This window comes from Sphaerodactylus townsendi, linkage group LG04 (genome assembly GCF_021028975.2).
Source record: "Sphaerodactylus townsendi isolate TG3544 linkage group LG04, MPM_Stown_v2.3, whole genome shotgun sequence".
Taxonomy (NCBI): Eukaryota; Metazoa; Chordata; class Lepidosauria; order Squamata; family Sphaerodactylidae; genus Sphaerodactylus; species Sphaerodactylus townsendi.
The window spans coordinates 32,980,242-32,994,108 of NC_059428.1; the positions used below are offsets into that span (position 1 = coordinate 32,980,242).

The window sequence follows — 13,867 nt, forward strand, 5'->3', positions numbered from 1 at the left end:
TACCCTATAGGATTTTAAGGCAAGAGCTGTTCAGATGTGGTTTACCATTGCTTGCCTCCATGTCATGACCCTGGTATTCTTTGGAAGTCTCCCATCCAAATTTTTGCTAGGGTCGACCCTGATTAGCTTGAGACCTGACAAGATCAAGCTAGCCTGGACTATGCAGGTCAGGGCATGAAATGTTTAGCTTGACTTAACACTTGGATAGGCTGACTCTGTGGGGAGAGGTACTTGGGGAGGGTCAAGTCCAGTAGACCCCTTAAAGACTAACAAGATTTCCAGAGTATAAGGTTTGCTAGCCAAAGCTCTCATCATCAGACTCAAGATCTGGGCTATTGTGTGGTTTCTAGGCTGTATGGCCGTGTAGTAGCAGCAGAAGCAGCAGCAGCAGCAGCAGCAGCAGCAGCTACGCTTCAGAATATCGGCCATTGCAGCCTAGAAAACCACACAACCCCTTACAAAAGTGATTCTTGGCCGTGAAAGCCTCTCATTGGCTAATAGACTTCAAGAGATCCCTTCATCTTGCATTAGATGAAAGGAGTTTTAATTTTCAAAAACTTGTACTTGGAAATCTTATTGGCCTTTAAGGGACCACTAGACTCAACTGTAGCTCTTCTCCCACAGACAAATATGGCTGCCCACCCAAAAGGCTCTTGACTTTTAATATTTGTTTTATTTTTCAACAGGCTGTCGATCCATATGGATGATGAACTTAGGCACATTGCTCAAAATTCCCTGCAGGGCCTTCTGGTTGACTTTGTCGATTGGAGAGAGGATGTGCTTTTTGGATTTACAAATTTCCTACTGCGTGAAGTGAACGATACACACCATAGCCTCTTGGACACCTCCTTGAAACTACTATTACAGTTACTAACACAGTGGAAACTTATAATGCACACTCCTGGAAAAGCCAGCGAACATGCAAAGGGCCGATCATCAGAGGTGAGATTCCAAAAGTAGATATGACTATTTAAACTGATAACTTGCTCTGTAAATGGTTGTGTTGTTTCCTTGACTTGCACTGTGTTATTTTTTAAAGTCTGAGATGGTTTGGCTCTCATATATAGACCGATACTATTCTGTTCCATTGAATTCACAGATCATGGTTGGGAGGGGGATGCCTTATTGCATAAAGAGACTTCTAGAAGTAAAGTTTTAGGTAGATCTGGAATTGACATGTTTTGTCTTAACTGTGCATAAAAATTCAAATGTATTTTCTCAGAGTCCCGTTAGCACTGCGACCCACAACTTGCACTTGCAATTCTATCTGTTCTATAAGTAGACAGACTTTGTGGTCGCAGGAGCACTACCCTACAGAACAAAGATCTAGATTATGGTGCAAATGTTTTGGACTGTGTCATAAATTTCGTGCAGTGGTAAAAGCTTTTAAACATTCAAAATATAAATAATGAATCTCTTACTTCTCTTGTATTTGCTCACAACAATTATCTTTGCAATGTACCTTGTGTTGGAAAGGGCCCCTTTAATGTGGGGGTGGGGGGTGAGACTGAAGGGCAATTCACTGGTTTGGACTTTTTGTAACTGTTTGAATATTGATGAGGTTAGAGAGATCTAGAATAAAGGGAGAAACATTTTGTTTTTAACCTTGTATCTCTGCATGATTCACTGTTCTGGCCTTCCCTTTTTCCATTCAATCTGTGCTGTGGTGTGGCAGTTCTGCCATGTCTCTTCCACATTGTGACTAAATAATTCAGTCACTCTTGATGCAGAGATGCAGCAGAATTGCCTGCCCTCAGAGGAGACCTTTCCTTTTGTCTCTGTATGATTCACTGCTGTGGCTTAAATCTTTCCATTTGGTCTTTTCTGTAGATGGTGAATTCTGCTTACTTTCTGCAGCAGAAATTATATAATTCAGTCACTCCTTATGCAGAGATGAAACCATTTTCTTTTCTGATGAATCATGTTCAATCTCTATATGAGTCTAGAGGCTGGGTATACATGCTCCCAAGGCCAGAACAATAACTCATGCAGAAGCACAAAGATACCTGACAGTTATTGTGCATACTTCCAAATATTGTTTTGGAGGAAGTGATCAATAGAAGAAAGGGCTGTTGCCTTCACACCCCTTTTGTGGGCTTGCAGAAAGCTTTTGGTTGGACTCTGTGGATAACAGAATACTCGATTAGGTGGCACTGTACTCTGATCTGACAGAGCTCTTCTGATGTTCTTAACATTACATACTCTTTTAGGGTATAAGAATGAAACAATTCTTGAATTTAAGTTCTTAAAAATACTGTGATTTAATTGTAAGAAGTGTTAAGCATACTATTGAGTGTGGAAGCCCAAGACTTCTTTTGTGCATTTTAAATGTTGCCTCATGTTCATTGGTCAGCTTTAATAAGAAATATATACAGTTTAAAAGAATGTCGTGAATTCTTTGAAGCTGCAGATTGAGCAGAACTCTCAACAAGTCCATTGTTTTGCAGCTGATACCAAATGGATCCAGTCATAGGACACAGACCGAGAGAAGTTCTTATTCTAATGTCCTACATGCCGTTGAAGGTTTTGCACTAGTATTACTCTGTAGCTTCCAGGTTGCCACACGTAAACTGGCAGTTTTAATTCTCAGAGAGATCCGTGCTTTATTTCATGCCCTAGGGCAAGCAGAGGTATGACTTTCCTTCTTTGTACATCAAATTCAGTTTTCCCAAATAATTATGGTTTTAAAATTCATATTGTTTTGCCATATTAGCTTGTGGGGAGAAGTGATATATGGACTACAAAAGTATGCACACTTGTTCCCAAATAAGTTCCCAGTGAAGTCTCAGAAAGACTTGTTTTTGAGTGAGCTACTGTAGGATTGGATTGTTTGCTTCCTTAGAGTTTATTTGCATGATTTATTAGAGTTTATTAACAGATTTATGGGCTAAGTAAGTCTAAATATTAATTGAATCTTATTTATGGTGACAGGTGGGTTTTCTTTGATTGGTATTCCCATTTCTTTACCAGTATTTGTTCACATTGTAAATGAAAGATACAGATAGTGCTCTCTACCTTACTACATAATTTCCTATTCATTTCAGTAGGATTGTGTGTATTGGTTGTCAAATAGACTGCATTCAAAGTAGGTAAACGGATTCCTCCATGTAAATTCTCACCTTGGTGACATTGACCCAAGCTTTTAACCTCCATAGAACTTTACCCTGGAAAGAATAAGGAAATATGTCACTTCAAAGCTTATACATTATGATACTAGTGGAAATCATCTTTCTGATGTCTTGGGGTGTGGGACTTCCATGCTAGGGTTACTTCAAGCAGAGATGTGTCATAAGATTGGTTTTCGGATGACTACGCCAATTTATTTTGTAACTTTGGAAATAGAAGTGGGCTTTATTATGATCGAATTTGATGATATGACTTTCCCAGCTAGACTGCTGTGATACATAACACAAAGGTTATGATAAACAAAACAAGCTTGTCAAGTATGAAGCGTATTCCTGGTCGAACAGCCCCACTTCCTCGCTAAGAACAGAATCCTAATAGTCATTCCACTGGAATTCTTTGGTAACCATTAAACTGGATTTCAGCCCTTTGCTACAAGGTGCCTTATGGAATTTTCGGATAGGCTTCTGTCCTTCTAACATTGTCCTAAATGCAGTAATTAACTTAATGTTGACCCATTGTCTATGCTTAACTTGTGTGTCTATATAAAGTGCCATTAAGTCACAGCTGACTTATGGCAACCTCAGCAAGGGTCTATCAAGACAAGTGGAATCAGAGGTGGTTTGCCATTGCCTTTCTCTGCAGAATCTTCCTTGGTAGTCTCTCTTCCAAGTACTGACTCTGTTTAGCTTCTGAGAGCTGATGAGATCAGGCTATACCATACCACGTATAGTCACATAAAGTAAAGCATAGGTTTTAGGCACACACATTTATAGACAGTCTCCAAAGTAGAATTTTCCTGATGAAAGTTTACACAACAGTAAGGTTGTAAAGTTGCAAGGTGCCATAGGAATGTCTGTTGTGTTTGCAGAGGAATATTCTAAATTGTTGCTACGTTCATATGTACAGGATGATGATAGGCCTATGATTGATGTCATGGACCAGCTAAGTTCTTCTATTCTGGAAAGTTTCATTCATGTTGCTGTTTCTGATTCAGTAAGTACCGTCTCATTGTTCCTGGGTTCTACTGATTGTGTATATGCTAAATGAAGAAAATCTGCAAAGATATTCCAGTGGCTCATGACAAAAAGTGTACATATTTTCAAAATCATTTGCATTAGGCTCTGAATTTTATTACTTAAAGCACAGTGTTTAGTAAAACACTGTTAATATTTCAGGACTATTTTGCCCGAAATTGTAGCTGTACTGGTATTTTCAGTATAAGTAAACATTACCTTTCAAAAAATCATGGTACTGTTGGTAATATAATTCAGAAGAGTCATGGGATCCAACAGGATATGTTTTTATGGAGTTTGAGGACAATGGTGTCATGTTTTCTACTTTTGTGTTTTCATATTCAGTATAGTCTAAATACTATACTAAGAATCTTGGTTCTGTCATTTACTTAAGAATGCACTTCAAACAATTCATATTAAGCAGAGCACTTAACAAAACTGGTTAATTTGGATCCCGAAACACCGTTGCTAATAAGATCAGTGACAGATTTCCAAAAGTGAGAACCGTCTGTCCCTCTAGGAAACATGCCAGAATCTGGGGGAAAGGGTGGAGGTGGGGAATTGCAGATGCCTGCATAAACTGATGCTGTACATAATGACTGGGTAAATTAGCTGGAATATTAGCAGAAACTTTCTAATCAAAATGTATGCTTCAGTTCCTTCTGGTGGTTCCAGACTTCTAAAATCCTAGTGAATTGATTATTGCATGTCCCATTTTGTTGATTGTACTGACTCAATATGTGTAATCCACCTTGAGTCCCTGAGAGAAATATGAATAAAATTTTTAAATTGCCTTGAGATGTTATAAAACATCAACATTGTAAAGGAAAGTTTGGACAGGTTTCTATAAAGGGTACTTTAGCAGTGGGTCCTAAAGTAGAGCACTGAAGCTGCTTCCAAATCTAACTATGGCTGTTTCCACACAGGTGGAATACAGTGTCCCAGGGACGCTAAAAACAGCGTCCCTGGGGAGGGGTTTGCACAGCCCCACAACCCCCAAGCGGCACAAAGCCGCTGTTTCCGAACAGAGTCATAAAAACACACGGCTTCCAAACGCTGCCGTGCGAACTCCAGAGCTGTCACGCATGGCAGGGAGGCGTGTCCCCTGGCCTGGGCGACGCGCCGGAAGGTTGGAGGGATGGTAAGGCATTCAGGGGATGGCGCAGCCTCTGCACAGGCTGCGCCGTCTTCCCCGCCCATGCAGAAATGGCCTGTGATTTCACATGCAAATGTTAACTTCTTGTTGGATACAAATATCCGAGGAGGAAGAAAACACCTTTCATTCCACAGATGCCCCATTCTCATTGTAAGAGAGCAGTCACACAGAGATCCTTTCTGCATGGGCCAATAAACCCATGGGATAAAAGCTGTTTTTTGGGGGGGACACTTCGCATGGTTCCTGCTCCTAACATGAGTCCACCCCATGTTTCCCCCTCCAAAAAAGCGTTATCCGATAATTGCGCTGTCTGCGATTCTTTGGTGTTAATGCAGATTACTTGACTGCACTTCCCTTTTTTCCCCAGTCCCTGCCTTTCTGCTGCGAAGCTACACAGGGACAGCAGCATGGCTTTCTGCTGTGAAGCTACACAGGGGCAGCAGCATGGCTGAGAAGGCCATGCCTGCCTGGCCCCATAGCTACACAGCGGTGGGGGGGGAAGCCTCCTTGCGAAAGTGCGACGGCAACCCGCAGTGTCTCTGCAGTCTCCGTTCACTGCCTGCACAGAGGCATGCGAACGCCCCGATGGCAACATGGGTTGCTTTACCCCAACTGAAACCTGCTGTACTTTGCCTGCTCTGGTCCTCTGTTCATCCAGGAGATGGATGGATGTTGGGTTACCAGCTGCAGAACAGGAGAAGGTTTATCATGCAAGGGTGTGAAAAACTTAAATTCCATCTTACATAGTAAGTAACGATATAGCAACTCTGCCCTCTTACATCTGCTTACTCCAAAATAATACAGTTAAAATCCCTGCAGAGTGATGCACCTTGCCATATATGTTACTGGAAACAAATGCACTCAAAGTGGACCTTGGGAGGTGGAATGCACTGAACTGGAGCATTGCTAGGTTGGCAAATGTGTTGCATTTTCCATGTAGTGTGTGTTTTTATGACTCTGAACAATAACAGATACCAGGCATGGACACATGGAAGGGAAGTTTATTGAAATAATTAAAAAGTGCAGATCTCTGATGACTTTTTTTACTTCTTTCCACAGACCACGCTACCATTAACCCATAATGTGGATTTGCAGTGGTTGGTAGAATGGAATGCAGTGCTTGTCAATAGCCATTATGATGTAAAAAGCCCTTCCCATGTCTGGATTTTTGCACAGTCAGTCAAAGATCCATGGGTTCTTTGCCTGTTCAGTTTTCTTAGACAAGAGAACTTACCAAAGCATTGCCCTACTGCACTTAGCTACGCTTGGCCTTATGCCTTTACGCGATTACAGCTGGTCATGCCCTTGGTTGATCCAACGTAAGTCTAACTATTATGTCATTGTTTTTTCGTTGACGACCTTTTTGTTGTGTATTTTGATCTAGTTTTAGATTGTTGCAACATACTTGTCAGTTTTGGAAAACATCTCAATTTATAATTCAGTGACAGTTTTACAGCAGTTGGCCTCCCTTTCCTTTCCCTCCTGTTCCCCATCTGGCATCATCTGCATAACCAGGGAATTGTTGTTGGATTGCCATTTTAGCTTAGTTAATATAAATGTTAAGGTTTTTATTGTACTTGTATATTTTTGATTGTTTATGGGTTGTTGTTAGCTACCCTGAGGCAAAAGGGCAAACCTGGTAAAATAAATGAAACGTTATATATTTATGTGAACTAGCATGTTCTAGTATAAACAGTAGGGTTGCCAGTGGTCGATTCCCCACCGAAAAAATGAATGTAGATACAAACCGGTTTGGGAAGAACTGGGACCTTTTCAGCACGGTCTCAGCGTCCTCACTGCAGCTTCTGCCCGACAAATGATCCTTGCTCCCAGCTCTGAAGATGCCAGAAACGCAGCAGCAACGAGGGATTTCCCACTGAGCCAGATTGAACATGTGATCCACTTAGGGGCTATCCTGATTGGCTGTTGTGTTGTGTGGGGGTGGGATTTTTTTTTAATTTTCAAACTTCCGGATCCACGTCTCTGCGAGCATGCACAGAACGACCCTATATGGAAACAAAGGAACAAGCGATTAAAGTGAAGCCCTGTTTCCGTTCGCCTCCATGTAGTCAGATCCACGTGGATATGACGTGTAGCACTGCTTTGTATTGCCTTCTACTCAGTCAATCAGTCAAAACCGGCCCCATGTTGCTTCGTAATCACGTGGATCTCTGGTCCGCACATCGTGCACAGCCCACTTCGTTCTCATTGGATGGGAGGCTCCACGACACTACCAGCAGCGGGAAAAATGAATCCGGATTCACACACACTCCCACTTCCCCACCGCTCCAGATTGCCCACGTGTTTTTTGAAAAGGTCTACTTTCTTGCAGGTTCTAAAATAACATGTGCTGGGGGGTGGGGGACGGCAGAAACAGAATGAAAGTGTATTCGGCGCTGGTGCAGTGGGGAGTTCTGCTGGAAGCCTGGATATTTTGTGTGACGAACACGCATCTAATCCTCAGTGGGGAATCGACCAGTGTGGCTGGAGACTTCCCTCCAGCAACTTCCATTTGCTCCTGCCACTCTGAGGCCCCTTCCACACATACAGAATAATGCACTTTCAATCCACTTTCAATCCACTTTGCAGCTGTGCAGAATAGCAAGATCCACTTGCAAACAGTTGTGTAAGTGAATTGAAAGTACATTATTCTGCATGTGCAGAAGGGACCTGAGTGGTGGCAGAAGAAAAAAAAAACCCCTGCTGATATCAAATATGGCATGATGTCACTTTCACTGAAGTCCCAGAAGCAACAACTCATCCATCTTGACGTTTCTGGAAATGCTATGGTTTTACCATAGAGATTCTGTCAATTCATTGATCAATTTGATGTCACTTCTAATTTTTTTCTGGATGTGATATCATGCCCCTCAAATCTTCCCCTAGTTGCCAGGCACAGTTTGGCATCTCTGATAGAAGGATACCTGCTCACCTGTGCCTTCCATACATGAACATGGACAAACGTCTGTCCCTTTGAATGGTGTCTGTGTAAATAGTAATTTTGCAGAGGTTTTTTTTCCTCTGCAAAATTTTCCTCTGCAAATGAGAATTATAAGAATAAAATTATCAATCTGCATGTTTTGCTGCAGATTCAAGAACGCTGAAGAATTTTCTTTGTTGTCGATGCCAAGATTTAATTTAGTTACGTTAAATTTCTGCTGCAGTGACAATTTCTACTGTTTTGAAAATTATCTAACAAAATCAGTTCTTCAATTGAAACATTCTTGTGTTTTGGGGTTTTTTTATTTTGCAGCAGTCCTATGAATGCCAAGAAAACCAGTACGGCTAGCAGTGGAGATCATTATGTAACTTTGTGGAGAAACTATCTTATTCTCTGTTTTGGAGTAGCAAAGCCCAGTATTATGAGTCCTGGACATTTACGAGTTTCAACACCAGAGATCATGGCCACCACTCCCGACGGTACAGTTAGTTATGATAACAAGGTGATTTAATATTTCACCAAAATTGCTTTTCATTTTAAATATGACCTTACAACATTTAATTTTTAGTGGAATAGTAAAATATAGTCTGTGAATATATGGGCTGCATTGTTACTGGAATGTACTGTTAAGAAAATCCAGCTTTTTTATTTCCAGTGCATCAGTTTTCATAGTATGCTAATGCGCCTTTTAGCTGTGAAATAGACAAATCAGTGGAACAACTCATACAAGAATATTCACTAATAAGAATTAAGCAAGAGAAAGTCAGGGTACAAAAGCAATATTGCTCTTAGGTCTTTTAGTATGTGAAGAATTCATAATCCTTGTTTATATCTTAATTGACGCAATCACATCTTTAAAGGTCTATTTAGAACCAAGTCCTGTCTTACTCAGTGGGTTAACTCCCAGGAAAGTGTTTTCAGGACCATAGCCTTGGAGTCTGAAAATGTTTAGAAATCATTGGGCCAGAATATAACAGTATAGTCTTTATATTGTCGAAGGCTTTCACGACTGGATTCAACTGGTTGTGGTGGGTTTTCCAGGCTGTGTGGCCGTGGTGTGGTAGATCTTGTTCCTAACGTTTCGCCTACATCTGTGGCTGGCCTCTTCAGAGGTGCATCACAGAGAGAAGTCTGTTACACACTCTGTGATACAGCTCTGAAGATGCCAGCCACAGATGCAGGCGAAACGTTAGGAACAAGATCTACCACACCACGGCCACACAGCCCAGAAAACCCACCACAACCAGTATAGTCTTTGGTTGCAGATGACATTGTTATTTTCAGTTCCCATTGTAGAGGAGCAACAGCATTTTATAAAATCTAGTGGCTTCTCACATATTCCCCACTTGTAGGGGGAAAAAATTATCTTGTTGGTTTTGCTATACCAACAAATATCATCAGTATTTTCCTCCAAGAGGTAAATACTATTCATATACCATTTTCATTGTATTCTCTTTAAATAATGGACAAATTGAAAAGGAAGATTCCTAGACGCAAGCAAATTTCCATCCTTTATTCTCACTCTCGTCACTTTGATCCTTATTCAAGGGTTACACTTCATTTCTGACAAGGTCTCTCACGTGGAAGAAAATATGCTTAGAATATTGTATCTAACTTTTCATAACTTATCATGCCTGTTAGATATTTTTTGCACACCCTTGCAATTAGAAAGCCTTAGATACTCATATTCAGTAATGTGGCGTTGCTGTACATAGGGGCAGAATTAAATGACTCTGCCTTAGTACTACATACCTGCTTTTATTTATTTATTTATTTATTTATTTATTTATTTATTTATTTATTTATTTTTCGATTTCTATACCGCCCGATCCCCTTCCCTCCCTTGCATGCCACCCCCACTCCCTCCCCTCCCTTGGATGCCTCCCCTCCCCTCCCTCCGCTAGGGTGGGTGGGTCATGTCCAGATGCCGGCCCTCCCCCTCCCTTCCCTCCCTTACATGCCACCCCTCACTCCCTCCCCTCCCTTGGATCCCTCCCCTCCCTCCGCTAGGGTGGGTGGGTTATGTCCAGATGCTGGGCCCTCCCCCTCCCTTCCCTCCCTTGCATGCCACCCCTCACTCCCTCCCCTCCCTCTGCTAGGGTGGGTGGGTCATGTCCAGATGCTGGGCCCTCCCCCTCCCTTCCCTCTTTTACATGCCACCCCTCACTCACTCCCCTCCCTTGGATGCCTCCCCTCCCACCGCTAGGGTGGGTGGGTCATGTCCAGATGCCGGGCCCTCCCCCTCCCTTCCCTCCCTTGCATGCCACCCCTGACTGCCTCCCCTCCCTCACTCTTCTTCCTTTGTATGGCACCCCTTCCCCTCCTTCCCCCTCCCTCTCCCTCCGCTAGTGTGGGTGGGCCATGTCCAGATGCTGGGCTCCCTCCCTCCCCTCCCCTGCATGCCACCCCTCACTCTCTCCCCTCCCTCACTCCCCTTCCCTTGTAGTAAAAGCAGGAGCTGTTGCTACGACAACATTTTTAAAAAAAATCCACACACCCAATCAGAATCTTGACCAGGCATGTGTCTAGATGTGTCTAGTCTGGCTTTTTCCTTACTTCTTCAGGGACCTTAAATTAAATCCCCTTAGTTTGTTCAGCTTCCCCATGGCAGACTCCGGAGGTGATATATCCAGAGATAGTTTTCTACCTATGAGCATCCCACACATTACAGATTACTGATAATTAATCTAGTATCAGTGCCTATCCCATTTTTTAATCCACAGAAGAGTTCTTAAATGCTTTTTGACAAATGACTGCTCAATGGGCTCCAGCATCTATTTGATAGTTTTTCGTGCTTCCCAAAATATTTGGAAGCTTACAAACTTCTGCAGGAAGCAAGTCATCTCCACTTGGGTAGAACAGCACATCAACATTCAGTGCTTGAAAAGGATGTGGTATTCCTAGAGGTGTCCTTTCAGAATTGCTTACCTATCCACCTCATTTGCTGAAATGTGAAAAATTATCCAACCAAAAGTAACTCAAGATAGGCTACCTACAGCTTACATCAGCAAAAGAGACAGTGAATGCTGATATTATGTGAAAACACACAATTCACAATGTACCAAGATGTGTTCTAAAGGCACACAATTACTACTGTTGAAGCTATACAGATGCAGCCTGTTTAGATTGCCTAAATTAATAGCCTCTTAAATTACTACTATTTTATTAGTGGCTATTAATCTATTTAACCTTGACTTGCAAAAATGCCCATTTACAAAGTCATCAGCAACACTTAATAAGAGTTGTAATCTTTCATGTTGCTTTATCGTCTTTTTTAATGTTTAGGTTATAGGAACTGCATCAGTTGGTGTGCTGTTGAAGCAGCTAGTGCCTTTGATGAGACTTGAAAGCATAGAAATTACAGAATCACTTGTATTGGGATTTGGAAGAACAAATTCTCTGGTCTTCAGGTATACAGCATAAGTTTCTCATGGGTCAGATTTGGTTTAATTTCCATGATATAATATTGATGATGATGGGACATTATGTTGGGGTGGGTAGGTGAGAAATACAACAGAGTAGATATCATAGCACTAAAATAACATACCTAGAGATTCAAAGGTAGATGCTGTATTTGATCATGGGTGTGGATCAGTACTGTGTTGCCTGTTCTGATTACATATGTTAATATGTGTCAGAAGAATATATACTGGTTTATTTTAGTGTTCTAAGGAGCAAATATTTATATTTTTTAGCTATTTTCTGTTGTATTACAATATTCAGGATCAAGTTATTTATCAAGGTATTTATCAAGGTATTTATCAAATGAGCAGAAAAAGGGAGGTGTGTTTATTCTGTACACTGTTTTAGTGAGGCAGAATCAAATAGAAAACTCCACATGCTCAGTTTTATTAGTCAGTTATTATTTCTGTAGTTGTGCTAACATTGACCATATGCTTTTGATACAAATATGTAGTATAAGGAGTACTGTGGGGGGCAGGTGAGAAATCCTACTGCATGCATACAAACATTCACTTATACCTTAAGGGGCTCTCTGTGTTTCATATACATGCTGCTCTGCTCAGAAGTTTAGTCACATAATATTTTTCTTGATCTATTTGAACTGCAGCTCTTTTCTAGCCAGCAAGTTACAGCAACAGAGACACTGAAAGATCCACAAATAAATCTTTCTAGCATTGGGTTGGGCTTCTTTGTTTTATTTTTGCTTATAGTTAGCAGCCATGGGGATCCTATGGTCCATTCTGCACAGCACAAATAAGACGTCTGTGGGATGTTTTAAAAAGAGGCAACTTTTTTTTTGTCCAGACAGCATAAATAAGATGTCCTGGGGATGTCCTTAAAGAAGCTGCCTCTCATTTTTTGTCTGGACAGCACAGGCATCAGAGAAGAAAAGAGGCTTTTCCCCACCCAAGCTCTCTGGTCTGTTTCCTCCTCTATAAGTCAGCTGTGACTTTGCTGGCAATTTCAGTCCCCAAGCCTGAATACATTCAATATATTTGATATAGATATATTTGAGCTTTAGTAAGTAATGTAATAACTGCATACAGCTTAGCATATGACTGAGCTACTCCACCTCAATACTATTGCTTGGGGAGGCCTATTTCAGAGAAGGCTACCAAGGGCAAAATAGAAATAAGTCTTCACGTCCAAATCCCCCATGATTGCCAGTATGACTCAATTCCATTGACTCTGGTGTTACACCTGCAAAAGTTCTCCTCTGTGTTTGGATGGGATCCTTCCACAGAGTGAGAATCCCTTCGAAACCAAGCCTTTGCATTTCATCACTGTGTTACAAATGTGCAAATGTGAGTGTGCATCTGCAGTCCAAAGTCCCAGAAAGTTCTGATGGGCAGATAGAACTGAATGTGAATAGAACCGTGCTCTGCTTGTTCAACCCTACAGCACGCACCCTAGAGCGATTAACATTAATGAAGAGAACTGAGCACCTTCTCATTCAGGTCTGTGAGTTCATTGGAACCACTGCATGAAGACAAGACCTTCTGGACTAAAACACTGCCGTTATAAAGAATAAAGCTGTTTAATTGATGAAGAACTTTGTTCACCAAGTACTTTTTTAATTTAGGGAATTAGTGGAAGAACTCCATCCACTAATGAAAGAAGCATTAGAAAGAAGACCAGAGGTTGGTTGTTCAAACTAAGCTTTTATTGTATTGTCGAAGGCTTGCACGGGCGGATTCAACTGGTTCTGGTGGGTTTTCCGGGCTGTGTGGCCGGAACAAGATCTTGTTCTAGGAACAAGATCCACCAGACCATGGCCACACAGCCCGGAAAACCCACCAGAACTAAGCTTTTATTGTTTGACAAGCAATATTATCATTAAAGGAAGGAAAAAGTTCTGTTTGTCAAAAGTATTTCCAATTTGAGATATAGTAAACTTTGTGATAATTTTGTACTGTTTATCTAGTCTAAGGTGGTAGCCATGTTAGTCTGTGGTAGAATCACAGTGGTTAGTCTGCGATAGAATCACAGAATTCAAGTCCAGTAGCACCTTTAGGACCAACAAAATTTTCCAGGGTATAGGCTTTCATGAGGCAAAGCCTGATTATTGGGTGCAAATAATAATGAAGATCCATCAGCCCCTTATATCAAGGTCAGAAGGTGGGAGGGATAGGAAGGATTTTATCCTGGAAAATATTTTTGGTCCTTGAG

At 41.4% G+C, this 13,867-nt stretch overlaps 1 protein-coding gene across 10 annotated transcripts in view; it reads left to right on the forward strand.

The window, feature by feature from the left end:
* Positions 1 to 13,867, forward strand: part of FRY (FRY microtubule binding protein) — a 267,714-nt gene that overhangs the window by 168,323 nt on the left and 85,524 nt on the right. For all 10 annotated transcript variants that reach the window (XM_048492649.1, XM_048492650.1, XM_048492644.1 and 7 more), the window contains 7 exons: positions 687 to 942; positions 2,448 to 2,630; positions 4,033 to 4,119; positions 6,355 to 6,614; positions 8,549 to 8,738; positions 11,522 to 11,646; positions 13,281 to 13,338. In XM_048492649.1, coding sequence (XP_048348606.1) covers positions 687 to 942; positions 2,448 to 2,630; positions 4,033 to 4,119; positions 6,355 to 6,614; positions 8,549 to 8,738; positions 11,522 to 11,646; positions 13,281 to 13,338 — 1,159 coding nt within the window. The remainder of the gene's footprint in view (positions 1 to 686; positions 943 to 2,447; positions 2,631 to 4,032; positions 4,120 to 6,354; positions 6,615 to 8,548; positions 8,739 to 11,521; positions 11,647 to 13,280; positions 13,339 to 13,867) is intronic.